The sequence below is a fragment of the Panthera onca genome, chromosome B4, assembly GCF_046562875.1.
Source record: "Panthera onca isolate mPanOnc1 chromosome B4, mPanOnc1 haplotype 2, whole genome shotgun sequence".
In the NCBI taxonomy this organism is placed as follows: domain Eukaryota; kingdom Metazoa; phylum Chordata; class Mammalia; order Carnivora; family Felidae; genus Panthera; species Panthera onca.
Genome location: NC_138345.1, coordinates 125,567,013 through 125,585,749, shown reverse-complemented (window position 1 = coordinate 125,585,749; position 18,737 = coordinate 125,567,013). Strand labels below are relative to the sequence as shown.

Below are 18,737 nucleotides of genomic sequence, written 5' to 3'. Positions count from 1 at the left end.
TTCATAAGATTATTCTTGAATTTCTACGCATACCAAAAGAAATCATGGGGCAGAGACAAAAGTCTGACAAACCGTAACAATAAAACACATGTTGGAATGTTAAAGTTTCAAACCTGCAATCAAAGAGGAAACAGTACTCCTTTTAGAAATGTTGACCTCAGAATAAAGTTGGGGCCAAATTTCCAGACGTTCTGTGAACACAGTTTTGTCCAAGTTCAGGTGGGTGTTGTTTTTCAGAAAAAATGTTAAAGCCAACAGCAAAAGCAAGCCCAAAAAAGGGTGGGAGAGCAGGAGACAATCCAAGGAATCACACATACCTGGATCTAAAGGACATTCATTCAGTTTGGCAAATTCTGCTGGCGTCTTCCCTGTAAGAACACAGTTTGAACTACGCAGCATTATGGGCATTCTGTTGAAAGTAAAAGAAAATATCACATAAAGACTGTCACTGGCAAAATGTCACGAACGGGTCTGCTTTCGTCTTTCACATTTTAGAAAAGGCAGAGGAGGGGTAGTTACATCAAGAGCCAAGTGAAATGAAGTATTTCCTCAGATAATTGCTCTTCTAGTTCAGATAACAAAAACTCCAATGTTGGTTTTCCTCAAACTTTGCAGACAAACTTTGGTCTTCAGAAACGGCAGCAACTCTTCACTCATGGTCAACAAAGGGACCCTCATTTGTTACGCAGAAATACCACAATGAATCAAAGTAAGAAACGAGAGACTATCAGGACTTACCAGGCAATCTTAAGAAAGAACTACACAAGACTTCTACATGAAAAATATTAATTCAAAAATCTATGAATAGACTGAATAATAGATCTGCCACTGCTGCAGACAGAATTATTGAATTAAAAGAGAGCTGAAGAAATTATTGAGAACATATTTCAGAAAGACAGAGGGAAGAAATGTATCACAGAGCATAAGAGGGAAGGACAGAGTGAAGAGGTCTCACAGGCATCTAATCAGATTCTAGATGGAGAAAACACACACAATGGGCAAGATGTCCTATTCAAAGAGAGCATAGTGGCTATGGACTTTCAAAAATGTATGAAAGCCATAAACTCACACAATCCTATCTACTCAGAATACATAAAAGGAAAGCCACATCAAAACACACAGCAGTCAAGATACAATCATCAAAGACAAAGATTTAAAAGCCAGAGAGAAGAAAAGGCCGCTTGCCAACAAGGGAAGATGACTGGACAGATAGCTGCACACCTGCAATTTACAGAGGACAGCGGAGGGGCATGTGCAAAGTGTCGAAAGTCCCCATCAAGCTAATTTGTGCGTTCTGTGAAGTCACCATTCAGAAAGAGGTCCACTTAAGGATATTTTCAGGCTAAAACAGAGAAATTCAGAATTTGTAATAAATAGTGTCTAAAGTTGACGTACCAAGAAATAAAGGTATAAACACAGCGTTTAAAGATCTGGCTGGGATGATCACCAGAATAAGAGAAATGGTCACGAGGTTGGGAATAAGACTGAGGGAGGAGGGATGGGGGGTTGCTTTGTGGCAAATGTTCTCATGTGCTATTTGATGTACTTGGATTAAATGGAAATCTTTTTAGTTCAAACAAACCCCACACAACACTTACACAAGGTAATGTCTGTAATGCAGACAGTGCATGGAACATATGAGCACTCTAATTCACAAAGGTCACTTTAAGGAATGCAAAAAATGCTATCTCCTATCCCGGAGTCCGGCACATGGCAGGGGTCCACCAAACACTAGTTACATGCATGCCCTTCCTTGCCTCCTCTTAACTGTGATTTAAATCCTAAATCGTACTAGTTATGCTTTCCTCCTGTCTCTCTAGTCCTCCCTTCACCATATTCAATCTGGGTAATAATTTATTAATGATCCAAGACTTAACTGGACACACTATGGTCTGTATATGAGAAAAAGGAAAGGTCTTAACGCTGATAAACAGTCCTGCTAAAACAAAGATTAATATTCTAATATCCCAACTTATTTTCCTAACTGAAGAGTGAGGACAGAAGCAATACAAAGAGCCCCTTCCTTTAGGACACTATGGGGGAAGGATTTGTTAAACCTGTGTGTTTCCATTACTCTGGACCTACCACAGCACATACCAAATGGTACCACAGCTATTCAAGCCTGCCTTCCTGGGCAGCTGGGAATGAAGACAGCCAATAGGAGTTGTATCTAAGTATCTTCTATTTACTGGACTACCCAGCAGAGTGTATCACAAGTGACCAACAAATGGTGCATATTCACTGAACCTGTGGATATTTATCATGTCTTTAGCACTTCTGAAGGGTGAAAAAAACACTTGGCCAGGAAGGGTTTGCACGAAGTTTAAAGTCCGACACCATTATCAAATTCCCAATATTGTGGGTTTTGTCCATTTCTACAGATGAGTCAGTATATTTGCCTAGTTATAGAGAAATGCTATCTTATCTAATGGTTCCCTAACAGCCTGGTTCACTGAAATGCTATCTTATCTAATGGTTCCCTAACAGCCTGGATTTCAGAAGGAAATGAAAGCATTTTCCTTAGCTTTACAGAAAAGATCTCACAATTAAAAACAAAAACCACCACAGCATTGCACTGGACACTGCTCGAGTGCTCTGCTTCGGCTGACTCACTGGATCCCCAGAAAAGACTCTCATGGAGCAGACACCATTTCCCGCATTTTTCACATGAGGAAATGGGGCAAAGGGAACTGTAGTACTTGCTCAAGGTCACCCCATAGGGCTAGAATGCAGGCAGTGTGGCTCTAACTCAGATGTCATTTCTCACCTGCCAATGGGTAAGGCATTACGGATGATTCTTTGGCTGCCTCGGGTATATTCAATATCCACTGTGATGGGGGCAGAGTACGTCATGTCCCGCAGACGGCACTGAAAGAGAATCAGACAGTCAGTGCTCCTTCTCCCTGGAAATCAAAGAGTCCTGAAGCTTCCAAGAACTCCGTCTCTGGTAGCAGTATGACTTATGCTGAACTGGGTCTGTTCCATGTGTTGCTTTAAGGGCACTGGGAGTGAGGAGCCTACCTTCTCCATGAGGAACGATGCTGGCCACTGATCTAGACATCCCCACAGCATCTCTGCCCTATCAGCCCAAAAATGGAACAATAAATCTGGTACTGACTTTCTTCTCACTATCTGATGCCATCATCAGTCTGCTCCCCATCTCTGAAGCAGTTAGACTGTTCCTTAACAACTGGGTCCATGGAAATTAATCAATGTAGTTACCAATGTGGTTAACAACCAGTATGATACCTAAAGTATACACATACAGAAACTAACTGTATCACAAAATTCTTTTGTTTTTAAATTTTTTTTAGTATTTATTTATTTTTGAGAGACAGACAGAGCTTGAGCAGGGGAGGGGCAGAGAGAGAGGGAGACACAGAATCTGAAACAGGCTCCAGGCTCTGAGCTGTCAGCACAGAGCCCAATGCAGGGCTCACACCCACGGACGGTGAGATCATGACCTGAGCCAAAGTCGGACACCCAACCAACTGAGCCACCCAGGCACCCCTGTTCACAGAATTCCTTAACAAGTGGTATCTTATAGCACAAATCGTTCATCACATCATATTACAATTTCTGAATCATTTGGGGAACTCTGGAGATTACTGGTGTGTGCCTTAGTTTGACAAGGTGATGACTCACTAAATGCTCTGACATGGCACACCCCACCAAATCTTTGGCCCTTCTCTGAGCCGTGACCACATAGTCAGACACGGCACACTCCACCAAATCTTCAACGACTTCCCTGTTTACTGATGGTGATCAGGTGGCTTGTACTCTCAAAAAGAGAATCTCTCTGAACGTCAACCATACAATTCATGGTACTGAATCCTCCCTCTGGCTTCAAGTGAACCAAAGACAGTTAGGTTTAAACTTTTTCTGCCTTTCTTTCCCAATGCCTGAGATCCAAAAATATTAGATACCCTTATTACTGATGAGTATTTTATATTTAATTAGATTGAGCTGTCTCCTTCAGGCCACTCCAAAGGCGGTGTGGCCTAGAGGCTCAGAGTGTGCACCCTGCCGTCTATGCCCAAACACTGGCTGTACCACTTCAGTTCTGCACCTTGGTCTCCTCCTACGTACAAAGGGAATGAGAATCATTTAATTCCCAAGGATATAAATACATATTTTTAGAATAGGTCCTGGTACAGGCTACCTTACAGACAGAATCTCATTTTTATTAAAAATCTAATGTAACACCCATGATAGGTAAACATGTGTGTGTTTTAACAAACTCCTCTCCTTCAAATGGAAATGAAATTCAACAGATGTGGTAAACACAGGGACCCTCTCCACAGGCCCCAAACTACTCCCGTGAGCTCCCTCTGCCGCCCTCAGCCTCTCTGTTATCACAGGACTGGGCTGTGCTGGGGGCTCTGCAGCCGCGCCCCGCCCCCCCTCCTGCTGTGGGTGCCCTGGCTGCCCACCCACCTGCTCTCCGACTCTCCCCATCTCTCCAAGGATCAAAATCCCTCCAAGAATCTTCATGCCCTTTCTCTCTTACTGCAATAATGCCCGTATGTTTTCTCCACCATCAGGAAGAAAAATTATGACAACTGCAGTCTCAGGCTTCTCAAACTACTTCAAACTACTTTGCCTTCTCTCTTCTCACGCTCAGTGATGTAGTTCAGAAAAGGACGTGGAATTTGCTAATTGGCTGCCTAGTTCTAAAATAATTAGAAAACTCCAGCAAATGGAGAAGGAATGGGGAAGCGGGGAAAGCCATACTGGTGCACACATTTTCCAACATTCCAAACCTCAACACAACTTCACTTACTGTACCTATCTTACCCTTCCAGGCAGTCAAGTGTGCAAGCCCTGGTGTCTGTTTCAAGTATTCTGTTAGTTTACGCTCTCCACAAGTGTATGCGCTCCTTGAGGAAGGAGAGGGTCTCATTTCTTTTGTACATCTCTCAATGCTGAGGCACAAGACAAATGTTCAACTGACACTCGAAACTCGGTGATTAAGTAACAAAATTTACCTGTGTGAAATATCTGGTTACTTGATCGTACTTCCTGTTTAACAATGCTCAGACAACAACCCTAACTTTCTAACTTACTTGTTTAATGAAGATTACTCTGCTACTTTCCCTAATTGTTTTACATTTTAGTTCTACATCGACACAAACTAGATAAATCTACAAAAATCATTTTCTTTCCTGAATCAATTCCCAATTATGGACACCAAGTAGAAGAATTTCAAGAAGAATGTGGAATGTGTTAAAAGCCAACAGACCTGTTCCACAACCCTTTGTCTGTAGCTCTGCTAAAATCCTGGTAATTAAATTTTCTTCCTACCCACCTATCTCTTCTAATGGTCTGTGAGCCCCTGTCCTTGGTCTCCTCTGCCTAACACAATGCTTGCTGACCCTCAAAACATGTGCTCAGTCACCTGTGCAGATGGACAGCACATGGTACCAGGCACAAGTGGCTGGCTGGGGCAGGGAACAAGTGCGGGCAGGGGGAAGGCTGCCCAAAAGCTTAGAACAGGACACGAACAGGAGACATACCTATATGACAGCACAGATTAACTAGGATTAAATGAAAAACTAAACACTGCAGAATTGTTTCCTAATATAGTATTATACAAGTGCTAATTTATTTTGGTTAGCTTTGTCTCATAAGAGATATTTTCCCCTATTTTAAAGTCATTTCAAGAACATATATTAAGGGCACAGACTCTGAGTTAAGGCAAACAAATTCAATCATGGTAAGGTAGATAATTACCTCATGGGGGGATACCGGTCTAGTTACATTGAAGCTTTCTTCAACATCAGGGAGCCCGACATAGATATTAAGATATCTGAAAAGCAAATTATTCCATTACCAGTTACAGCTTTTCAACAAACATATAAACAAGCTATTTTCCTCCCAAATGCAAAGATTACACTTTGACAAATACTTATCTTGCTAAGAACAACAAATTAAAAATTATAATTGGGAGATCTTGAAGTCATAGTACGTACAGTTCTACAAAGGAAGGAAAATACTATCAGAGTATTTTTAAAGAAATTGCTATAAATCTCTTTTTAAAAAACACTGGAAAGATAGCTCCCTGAAGATGATTATTTAATGAAAAGAGCTATTATTCATATAGGAAAGAAGAGGTTATAAGAGGAAAAAAGATACAGCTCTTCCTTGACCTACAGTCTGGCTACAGCCCAATAAACCCAACATAAGTTGAAAAGTTGTTAAGTTGAAAATTCATTTAATATACATAACCTACCAACCATCACAGCTTAGCTTAGCCTATCTTAAACGTGCTCAGAAAAATTACATTAGCTTACATTTGGGCAAGATCATAGAACACAGAGCCTGTTTTAAAATACAATGTTAAATATCTCATGGAATTCACTGAATATGTACAGAAAGTGCAAAACAGAAGGATCGTAACTGTATCGTTGTTGACCCTGGTGACTGCGGGGCCGACTGGGGAGCTGTGGCTGTCGCCACCCAGCATCACAAGACGGGATTGTACTGCATGTTGCTAACCTGGGAAAAGATCAAAATTCAAAATTCAAAGTACAACTTCTATGAATGCGTATAGCTTTCACACCATCGTTAAGTTGAAAAATTCTTACATTGAAGCACTGTAAGTCAGGGACCATCTGTATATGCTCGTTATGGCAAAAGAAACACAGGAAGAAAACAGAAACTAAGGAGATTGGTTACCTACTGGGAGTCTGGCAACAGTGTGGAAAGTACTGGGAATGGAGTGACAATTCCCCGAAAATACTTTTTTATATAGCTCTCACTCTTACAACCATGTTTCACATAGTCCAAAAGTTAAATGCATAATTAAAACCTATCAGGATGCAGAAGGGGACCCAAAATGGAAAACAAACCTTCCTGCCTTACAAATGCATAAGTAACTGCCCTGAGAAGGTGAGAAAGGAAATGACAAATCTAAGTAGCTTTGGAAACAGCATGTTGCTTGGATATTGTAAAGATAAAGACAAAGAAGCAATACACGGATATTGTACTCTAATTAAATTTTATTCTCACAGAGGTATGAGTTAGCTATTCTGAAACTACATATATTCTAGGATTGAATAAATAAGTAAAAATAGAGTGGTCAATGAGAGCCAGGTTTCTCATTTTAGACATAAAAGTTACAAATAAGGAAAGAGGTTAGTTAGAATGAGTCCTGCAGAGGTGGACTGAAACAGGAGGTGTTCGTACAGTGGGATTTTAAAAATATATGTAAAAATGAGTAAGACGTAGAAATATTGATGTGTGGATGCATAGGTTAGTATATACACATATATTTCCTTACTCTGCCTACCAAGGCTTTAGTATCCCTATCTTGGTTTTTAAACACTATTATCCAAAAAAAAGAGAGTAGGGCTTCTTGGGAAAATAGTGGATTCCAGGCTAAGACAGGGAAAATACCAGATCAACCACATCTCATGGTGCCAGAAAGTAAAGGAGTGCTTGAAAATAAGCAGCAGTGTGCCAAAAGGACATGGAAATCAACCTGAAGCCTCTCCCTTGGGCAAAGCTGGGACAAGTTAAGCAATAAAATGATACTGCTGGATTACGATCCATAGATTAAAATATACAAGAGTTCACATTAATATAAATAAAGTTCAAGAGATAAATAAAGGGAAGAAAAAGCTCTTCCTTACAACAGAATTCCAGTATTACTGGATAAGGAACGATAGCAAGAAATCCTCACCAACAGGCAAATACACCGCAATAACTTGTAACACCTGTCCTTGCAGGCTAAAGTTAGTAGGTATTTGCATAGTATCAATCAAAGGATCTCCCCCTAAGGCACTTATTACAAAAAGAAAAATAGTAACTTTATAGTGGACGAACCTGCATATACCATCTTAATCAAGTGAAAAGTTAAAACCACCAATAGTAAAATATGCTGACACCTGTACCCTGATATGATGCAGTGAGAATGGCATGAAACGTTACTTCTGTGCCAAAAATGCACAACCCAATCGAATCATGAGCAAACATCATACAAACTCAGACTGAAGAGCTTCCTAAAAAACGCTGGATCAAAATTCTTCAAAAGTGACAAGGTGATAAAAGACCAAGGAAGTGTGAGGAACAGTCACAGGCTTGGGGAGACTAAGGAGAGACCTGAGAACTAATCATCACGTAGAGCCCTGGACGGAATCCTGGGCCTGAAAAAAAGACTTGAGCGGGAAAACTGGAAATAAGACATGCAGATTAGTTGACAGTATTATTATCAGTGCTAATTTCCTGGGTTTGCTAATTATGGTATGGTTCTGTATGATGTTAATATCAGCATAGGCTGCACGCAGGATAATATGGAACTCTATTACTTCGGTAATTTTTCTTGCAGTTCAATATTGTTCTAAAAAATGTTTAAACCTTAATAGTTTCAGTACTTCTCAACCATTAACTCTACTTGTTATAATTAGTTTACTGATTCAAAACTGAGCACTTGATAATTACCTCCTTATTAAACAGATAAGGAGAGTTATTTTCATAGCGTTTTGGTAACAACCACATTCACTTTAAAAAATGTTAGACGTAATCAAAGTAGCAAATCAAGAGTAGTTGATTCCTTACTTCAAGTACCACATGGGGTCAGCATCACTTGTAACCTTTTCATTGGCTTTCATTATCTTCTTTATCTGTAGGGAAAAGAACACCATTAGGAATGTCTCTAGCTTAAATCAATTCTCCTCTCTACTTTTTTTTTTTAAGTAGGCTCCACATCCAACATGGGGCTCCGACTCATGACCCTGAGATCAGAAGTCGCATGTTCCACCAACTGAGCCAACCAGGCGCCCCTCTCTCTACTTCTAGGCCCTGCTGCTTACCTCCACATTAATGAAATAGTTGAATGAATCTATATGCTGTTTCACGAGGCCTTTCACCTAAACAGACAAAAAATAAAAAGTAGGTTAGTGACAAATTAACACCCTATGTTACCGACTCTAACCACAGATTTCTTCAGATTTTTTCTCAAAACCAAAGACAGAAAAAAAAATCCATGAATTTCACTTAGAATTTTACACGTATGTGTCCTCATTCCATCTCTCCCCCATCCTACTAATACCCCTCAAATTTTCCTCCTTGAGAATCAGCCCGACACTTGGAATTCAAGATAGGAATATCTGAATATACCTAACGACTCTCCATAAGCTAACAAATAAGGCAAGATTTTCTCTGCATACTTTGAATTTGCAGAGATACTACATGTCCTGCTACTGAAAACACTGAAACAATAACAAAGACTCCAAAATGTCAGAATTTAAAAGGACCGTATGTATTCTCTTTTTTTAGTATTAATCTTCAAGCACAATTGAGTTCAGCACTGCTAGAACATTCCTAACACATAATCATAGAGCCTTTGCTTTAATTACACTTCCTTTTTGGGATCTCACTGGTTTACAAAGAAACCATCCCATTCAGAAGCAGTCCTAATTATTGGGGGAAGAAATTCAACCTTATGTTGAGCTGAGGTCTGCCTTCCTCCAGTTTCCAGCCCTTGGACTTAACTGTCCTTCTGGAGAGAAAGGCCTGCTCTCGACAGTCTGTTTATTTACTGTAACTCTCCTTCATGTTGTCATGTCCAGGCCAAACAGGAACTATTCAACTATGTCTCACATGCACGCTTTCCAGACCCTTCGACAGCAGATGGCCTGCTCCTGGGCACGCTCCAGTTGGTCAGTGTTCCTCCTAACACGGGCACCCTGAACTCATGGACAATGTTCTCAACAGTCTGACCAACACACCATGGGGCCACTGCCTCCCTCATTCTGGATATTACACCACCACTATAAAAAAATCAAGGCCACCTTACAGACTCATCAACTTAAAACGCAAAAGGTAATTTTTATCTTCGTAAAGCAATGCTATTAAGTCAAACACACCCAATCCGGTACTTGTACAAAACTAAGTATGTTTGTCCCTCTTCACAGGTGCCATCCCAGCCCAAGAACAGAGCCTTGATTCTGTTGACCAACAGCACTGGCAGCCTCATAAGCTTTGTGTTCCTGTCTCCAGTTATATACTAAAATCATCATACCTTTATTCTTGGACAAATAAATGTCAAGGTGGTGCGAGTAAAGGAGAATCCCAACTTTGAATGCATGAATGAATGAATGAACGAATGAATGAAATAACCAATCTTATGTCTGTATTGAACCCTCTATCTCTTCTTGGACCTTGTGCCACCAATTGTGTCCTCTTTTTTTGAATGATAAATCACCCTTTCTCCTCTGCTTATATATAGTTTCTTTAAAAAAAAAAAAGTTATAACTAAAAAAAGGTTTCCCTTGACCTTATTACAACTTTATTTCATTCTTGGTCACTCTTCTTAAAACCTCTCAGATAGCTTCCTATTGCTGTTAGAAGAAAAGCCAAAGTCCTTAACATGGCTTTCAAATCTGGTCAGAATTCCGACCCTGACAGCTTCCCCCGCATCCCCTCCCAGCACTCTCCCTTCTGCCTGTAACACAGAACTAAGGCAGATAAGACTCTACTCATTTTTCAAGTCTCCATTCTTTCATTTAACATGCTTTCAACACCCATCCACGCTGTAGTAAACCAGCACTTGATTTCTTACAGCCAAATAATAGTCCACCGTATGGATAAACCATATTATTTATCCATCCATCAGTTGATCGTCATTTGGGTTGTGTCCATTTTTTGGCCACTATGAACATTTGTGTACAAGATTTTGTGTGAAGACGTGTTTTCATTTCTCTTGAGTAAATAAGGAAAATTGCTGGATCACATGGTAACTCTGTTTAGCCATTTGAGGACCTGCCAGGCTGTTGTCCAAAGCGACATTTTACATTCCCACCAGGAAACTTCCAAGTTCCCCACATCCTCATCAACACTTGTTACCTTTCTTTTTGATCACTGCCATCCTAGTGGGTGTCAAATGATCTATCATTGTGGTACCCCTTACTTCTTAGGATAAGCTCTTGAAAATTGAATTAGATCCTAGACTAACCTTATATTCAGCGGTCTCTGTGACTATCCACTCATCCGTTCCAGCCAAACAGACTGGTCATTGGTCCCTACAGATGCCGTGGAGGCTCCACTTGAGCACTTGTATCAAGGCATGCTCTCGGTATTATACCTTTTTTGCTTGCTTAAATCCGGTCCTCCCGAGATGTGGTTTATGTCTCACCTCCTTTGGGAGACCTTCTCTGACCACCTGGAGCATCACCACTTTTGCCAACACCACTGTGCTACTGCATATACTACAGCCTTTCTCTAAAATTAGATTACCACTCATCCAACTAGCACCTTAGACATAGGTTAAGTCATGGTCTAATTCCTTGTATTTCCAAAATATAACAAATCACATAGTTGTGCAAAGTCAAAAATTATTAGTTGATGATAAACATTTAATCTTTGAAAAAAGATGAATTTGCCCTTTTTCATCTGAGAAATAACCACTAGTATTAAATATTACACAATTACCTTTAAAAATGCTGGAAGCAGCCTCCATTTTTCCTGTGAAGCAAAACAAGAATATCAGAACTCTGTGGCTGCAATCACAGTATTTTTACAAGTTATTTTAATATACCAAAAATGACTTACTTTATCACAGAAAAAGAAAATAAATCAAAATGAAAAGAACAATTTTAAAATTTTAACCACTTTTATGGAAATCATATATGTGTATGCACAAATATATATATATACATACATATGTATATGTATGTACACACACACACACACACACCACAGATTTCTTAAACAGAATATACTTTAATCTCTTGATGATCCAAGCATTCTTCATACTTTATTTTATTCTCAGGACACCTCCTGAGCAAAAGACAGGTCCAGCAAAAAGGGGTGGCAGGGAGTGCTCAGGGAGGGAAGCAAACAATCTGGAGAAAGTAAAAAACATTCTTCAAGAAAGAGGAGACGTGGGGGCAGGGGATTTGTGGAGTATATAGATCTGTATCTTCCTCTCAATTTTGCTGCAGCCCTAAAACTACTCTAAAAAAAGTTAGTCTACTAACAAAAAGAAGGGAGTCAGGCAAAACTAATCTATGATGACAGAAATCAAAAAGTACACTTGGAGGAGGGGTGCCTGGGTGATTCAGTCAGTTGGGCATCCTACTCTTGATTTTGGCCCAGGTCACGATCCCAGGGTCTTGGGATCAAGCCCTGCGTTGGGCATGGAGCCTGCTTGGGATTCATTCATTCTCTCCCCTCCCCCTTCTCCTTTTCTCTGTCTTGAATAAATAAATAAATAAATAAATAGTAAAGGTGCTTGGGCTATAAACTCAAAAGGGTTCACAAGGGAACTTTCTAGGGTGATGGAAATGTTCTAGATCTTGTACTGAGTGGTAGTTATTTGGGTATACATAACTGTCAAAACAAATGTAACTGAACACTTGGAATCTGTACATTTTGTTGTATGTAAATCTATAATGAGGAATGAGAGAAAAATCCAAAGTAGAGTAGAAAGATCTCAGGGCAGGATGGAGAAAGTGGTGGGAAAAGAGGCTGGAGAAGTAAGTAAATAGTGACCCGACTGAGGACAGCCTTATAAACATGGTCAAGACGTTAGATTTTGCCCTACGAGCACAGGGCAGAGATTGAAGAATTTTAACCAAGGAAGCAATATGATCATTTAAACTAATGGCTCTGGCTACAGAGCAGAGAACAGGTTGGAGTGAGACAAGTTGGCAGCCTAGGAAGTAGGACAGGACAGTGGTTCCAGATTGGACAATAGCAGAAATGAAGCTTCAGACTTGAATGGGTTTACTAGGCAGGAGCCTAAAGATGTGATGGTGGATTGGACACAGGGGGTCAGGAACAGGAATTTTTATTCCTGAATCAGAAGCCTGGAACTGTGGTTCTGGTCCCTTCACAGCTGTGCGAAGTCAGGCAAGATTTACAAATCCTCTAAGCTTATTCCTTCAGGTCTTTGAAAAGGCAGTCTTTTCATCTTAAGGATGAAGACTAAAATCAGACTGGCAGAGTCCAAAATCCAGATCAGCTACTTAACAGCTTTCTGACACTGGATTAATTATGTAACCTCTCTGGGCCTCCAAAGTCTTTCATTGGCAAAATGGGTGAAAACAGTGCTTATTTCAGAAAATCAGTAACACAATGCATATTAGGCTTAAACAGAACCTGCCACATAGCAAGTGGTCAGTAAATGCTGGCTCTTACTATTAACTCTTAAAGAGTTAAAAATCCAGTATTGCCTGATGATCATCAATGTGTTGTAGGCACTCATGTATTGAATCTGACAGACTAATCATAACCTCATTAATCGGTCAAATAAATGTAAAGAAAAGATTACAATCCAATAGATTCACCGATCATGTCACTCTCCGGCTTAATCCCTTCAATAGCATTTCATAGCTCCTTCGGAGGTCTATGAAAAATCAAAACCTTTCATAATCAGAACCCTCGCCGACCTATTTTTCATCTCTCTTCCTCCACTTTTCTTCACTCTAATACTACCGTAGTTCCTCGAAAACATCAGGCGGTCTGACCTACTATGTCACCTACCAATATTCAAGTGTCCTGTTCCTCTACCTGAAAGCTTTCCCTTCACGATTTCTCCATTTCCCCCATTCCATGACGGTAAAGCCTCTGAGGCCCAGAGGGTTTACATGTGGTTTTCCAGAAAATAAGACTACGTCCACAGCTGAACTTCTCTAGACAGCTCACTGGAGGGCAGTTATCTCTAACTTCTGATACACAATTTCTTTTTTCAAAGTGTTGTGAGTAAATTTCCAGGGCGTTTAAAATACTCCTAAAGCCCAAACTTGAATTCCAAGTTAAAAGGATTACTAGCCTGGGATTCAGACGATTTGCTTTCACCACCACCGGCAAAAGCGGGACCCCACGAAGGTGGCCTAAGCTCCCTGGACCTCAGTGTCTCCTCTAACCCGGGAGCGTGCACTACGTCCCACTAGGTGGGATCGAGGGCCAATCCTTCCCTGACACACACGACCCCTGAAGGGCCCCCACCCCCAACCCAGCCGAAGGCCGCGAGTGCGGGCGGCTGTCCCGCTCCTCCGAGCTCTGCCCCTCCACGTGCACTCGGCGGCCCGCTCCGGAAGAGACCTGCTCCGTCGCGCTGAGCATGCGCAGAAGCCGCCGCCGCCGCCGCCGGCCCCCCCCCCCCCCCCCCCCCCCTCCGCCACGCGAGCTCTTCGGGCAACGCCTCCTGCGGACGCTCCCGGCCCCTTCCGCTCTCCGCGTGCCCAGCCCTCACCTCTACAGTGGAGATGGGCGCAGCCAGTTGCTCCGGCGTCAGGTTCCCAAACTCTTCCGCAAGCACGTCCATGCTGTGCTGCTCACGACGAAGGGAGAAGCCAGCAGAGCCGCCACGCCCGCTTTCGGCTGCCCCAAGCAAACCGCAGCGCCCGGTAAGAGCGATGCGCGAAGGCCTAAATGGTCCCCGCCGCGCAGGTTAATTGGTGGCGTGAGAGAAACGTTCCGCCTGCTCCCGGCCCGAACCTGCGGTGGAACCCGGATGTGGCTGAGGCGGAGCTGGGAAACTGCGCCCCCTGGTGTCACTTGGAAGTCTCTGTCGGATAATGTTGACCAGGGGACGGATTTGGTGCCAATTATCCCATAATTCAGACCAGTAAAGCGTATTCGTTCTAATTGTTTAAACAGTTCAGAGAAAAGGGTAGACGGGTAATTTGCACAACTTGAGCCACGGTTGCAGAGATTTTTGTTTAATCCAATCCAAAACTACAGGTTGTATGGTATTGGAAAATAGGAAATTTAACAAATGCTTAGTATTAAGAGGTTGGTTAAAAAAATTATGTGCGTGTGATGGGATATTATACAACCATCAAAATGACATAAAGTGAGGGGGATTTAACTCCCTGGAGAGTAGAGCATAACAGGACGGTAGTTAAGGCTTTGTTATATTCTCGAAGGACTAGAGAAAAGATCAGGACGCAGAAAATTTTAGTATGAAAATATGACATTTTAAATCAGTAGGCAAAGACAAGTTATCCAATAAATGATGTCGGAATAGCTGATTAGCCATTTAGAAAAAAACATCTAAGTAAATCCTCTATGGATTAAGTGTATTCATAAGATTGAGGTTGTGAAAGCCTTCAAGGACAGCAACACAGAAATCCTAAAGGAAAATATTCATAGATTTGATAATATAATTGTAACCACAGTTTTATTCCATGAAAATGCAGAATTTTCTGAACATATTTTTAAAATTCACCATGAATAGAGCCCTTTAAAAACATGAGTTGGAAGAAGACAAAGGATTGATAGCCGTACTTTAGAATGAACTCAGATCAATAGAAAAAACTCCCATGGGAAGAGAACAAGGCAAAAGATATCAACAATTGTATAATTGGTGCACAGTTTCAGTTTGGGAAGATGCAAAAATTATGGAATGGAGCAGTGGTGATGGTTGTACAACATCATGAATGTACTTAAGGGCACTGAACTGCACCCTTAAAAATGGTTCTAATGCACCTGGGTGGCACAGTAGGTTAAGCATCTGTCTTGATTTTGCTCAAGTCATGATCTTGTGGTTCCTGAATTCAAGCCCCACATCGGGCTCTGTGCTGGCAGCTGGCAGCCTGTTTGGGATTCTCTCTCTGCTCCTACCCCACTAGTTTGCTCACTCTCACCTTCTCTCGCAAAAATAAATAAATAAAACTTTTTAAAAAATGGTTAATTTTTCTGTATATTTTGCCACAGTAAATTATGAAAATTTGTAAATACACAAATGCCGTTTTCTCATCGTGACTGTATAACTCTTTCACGAGGTTAATTTCCAAATTAGCTGCTTCAAGTAAGTTTCAGTGCCTGTATCTCCAAAGTATTGTGCTGAAATCTGAAAGTAGGAGAAGGGAAAGAAAAATTTTAAAGGTTAATTAAAAACCCCATTCTTGAAGATCTTATGCGTTCACTTAAAAGGACACATACACTTTTGTATCATCCTTGTGAATTACCAGAGAGCAACCTATTTAGAATCTAGGCTGGAAGGGACTGTGAAGTGATTTTTAGATGGCAGAGATCTCAAGGTTGGCTCAGATGTGTTGGCTTACTGCTCCAAAGTCCTCTTGGCTTTTCATTCTCAAAGTGATTTTCCAATTTTAGCATGCATCTGAATCACCTGAAGAGCTTGTTAAAACAACCTCAGCTTGGATATTAGGCGGGTTTGGGCCAGGGCCTGCAAATTTGCATTTACAGTAAGTTCCTAGGTGATGCTGCTGCTGCTGGCCCAGTGATCACACTTTGGAAATCACTCTTTAACATAAGACATATCACTTGATACCATATCCTATGTTTATGCATCTAATTCTTTACACCAGGAGCTCCTGGAACAGAAACCATCTTGTCTGTCTTTGTACTCCCAGGTTCTAACTCACTGTTTGCCCCTGAATAAATTTTTGTTGAATAAATTATTTGAAAGAAAATAATGTAGTGAGTGATAATAAACTTGATATTGTATTTCACATTTAAAAAAAACCCTTGATTTGTTTGTTTGTTTCTCTTGAAAAGAGGTGAATCAGGTAGCAGTGAACCCAGAGTCCACACTGGCAACAGCTGACACTGAGTGGTGTTGAGGCACTTAGACCACAGCTGCTACAATCCTTGCAATCCTTCCCTTATTACCCCTGCCTCCCCTCTCTCACCCCTACCAGGTATCAGCACTTGCCCCCAGGTCAACCCGTGACTTCTGATTCCCTAGGGAACTGAATTTTAAAAACCATAAAGCCAGGAACAGTCTCCTGACTCTTCTGTTTTCTGCTGTCACATTCTTTTCCTGAGATATTAGTACAAAAAGATTCGTGGTTTGAATAGAAGGCTGGGCATTTGGGGAAGGGAAATCGCAGAAAGAAAAATGGCTGACATCTTGGAATATTGTACCATCAATTAAGTATATAGTGTTGCGGTAGCCAGATGAGAAGGTGACTGATGCGGTGGAGAAGTGGGTAAGGAAAAAGGGGCATTGGTTAAAGGACAGCAAAAGAAAGGGGGAAGCAGAGGTGTCCAAGCTGGGCTTCCATTTACTGACTGAGCATTTACTCTTTGCTAGGCATTGGAATAACCACTTCGTGTGCATTCTCTGATTTAATGATCAACCGCAGGGAGGTAAGTATGATTATCTCCACTTGACAGGCGAAGAGGACTAAGGTTCACAGGGATTAAGAAATTCGCCAAGCAGAGCTAGAATTTAAATCCATAATTATTTGACATGCTTTCAATTGCTCTATCATAATAGCACCCTGGATGGATGGAGTGGCAGAAGATATTTCAAGCAGAGAAAAACAGCATGACCAATGGCTTGAGGACTTTACATAGGACCACATTCTGGCAATTGAGTGTGATCTCCATAGGGCTTGTCTATAAGGAAGTGTCTGTAGGTGACACTAGAAAGATCCATTGGGACTGGGCCATTGTTAGCCCTTATGCCATGTTAAAGAAATAAGACCTTATTCTGAGAGGCTTCAACATGAAGACACTGTAAACAAAAAAGGATTATCCTGTCTTCAAAACCTTGATGCACCCAGACTGGGAGAAAACATGTGTGATCCTGGTTTCCAAACTTGAGTAAATTCACAATAGAACTAGAAAAGGCTAGAACAATGTTGGAGAAAGAATATGGGCTCTTCAGTCTGAAAAGGCAAGGGCAAAGAGGGCTTCTGTGAAGCCTATCATTTCATAAACAGCAAGGTGAGGGTGAACACGGGCCGAAACCTCTACTGTAATCTGAAAAAACAGCTTACGTTTTGATCAAGGGTGGATGGTCTGAAGCCTTTTGCTGCCTGACATGGCCACAAAGCCCTTCTCTGAAACAGCCTTGCATTGTGTCATGGGACACAGCCATGCATTGTGTCATGCTGTAAGAACTGATTGGGTCAGGAACCTGCCAAAGACAGCCATGTAGGGGAGCTGACGTGACCCCTACCCAGTGCGGGAGAGTAGGGAAGAGGAGTGTCTGTACTGACTAATGGCAATTAGACCCAATCACTTCTCTCCTGGGATGTTATTAATTAAGAGGTACCAAGAGGGAGGGCCGCCGCAGAAAGAAGTAGCGAAGTAAAACACCAAGGAAGCATTTGGTAGCATCACAACAGTGAGAAATACTTTTGATCGGATGACCTAGAGAAACCAATATAGCAAAAGGTTTTAGCGCACACATTCCAGGGTTAGACTCTTTGGTGGGTTTAAAGACACTGACCAGCTCTGTAACCTCGGACAACTTCTGTAGCTAATCTGAGCTTCATTTGCATCTATAGAAATAAAGATAAAGCCTGCCCTACAGGGTGTTATGCAGTTATAGGAGATCATGTGTATGAAGCGCTTAGGGTATTCCTTGCCATATGGTAAGTGCTCAGTGGCTATTATTATTTTACTTGAAAGAAAAAAGAATTAAGGGCACCTGGGTGGTTCAGTCATTTGAGTGTCCAACTCTTGATTTCAGCTCAGGTCATGATCTCAGGGTCATGGGATTCTCCCTCTTTCTCTCTCTCTCTCTCTCTCTCTCTCTTCCCACCCACACTCTGTAAATAATAAAAAATAAAGAATTATATTCAGATCCTCCATCAAGCCTGCAAGTGCAGCTGGTGAGACAGATTCCTATGTTTTCTTTCTTCTTTTTAAAGCTTTGCGATAAATCCCTCGGTTCCTTCCCTTGAAATCTGAAAGACGCATAAACTTAGAAATGAACAAGATAAAGCTTCACCCCAAAAATAGAGAACAAGAAGACACAAGTCAGTAATAGCAAACGTACTTTCTAAAAGGTTAGATTAAATCATGGA

General features: G+C 41.3%; 1 protein-coding gene across 1 annotated transcript in view; it reads right to left on the bottom strand.

Annotated features, from left to right (window-relative positions):
• The window catches only part of POLR3B (RNA polymerase III subunit B), a 103,495-nt gene extending 89,187 nt beyond the window's left edge, over positions 1-14,308 (bottom strand). The window contains exons 1-7 of the mRNA XM_078449521.2: positions 14,201-14,308; positions 11,434-11,466; positions 8,814-8,870; positions 8,560-8,624; positions 5,734-5,809; positions 2,768-2,868; positions 318-409 (exon numbers count right to left, since the gene is read on the bottom strand). Coding sequence (XP_078305647.1) covers positions 318-409; positions 2,768-2,868; positions 5,734-5,809; positions 8,560-8,624; positions 8,814-8,870; positions 11,434-11,466; positions 14,201-14,272 — 496 coding nt within the window. The 5' untranslated portion in view covers positions 14,273-14,308. The remainder of the gene's footprint in view (positions 1-317; positions 410-2,767; positions 2,869-5,733; positions 5,810-8,559; positions 8,625-8,813; positions 8,871-11,433; positions 11,467-14,200) is intronic.
• Positions 14,309-18,737: the final 4,429 nt, after the last annotated feature.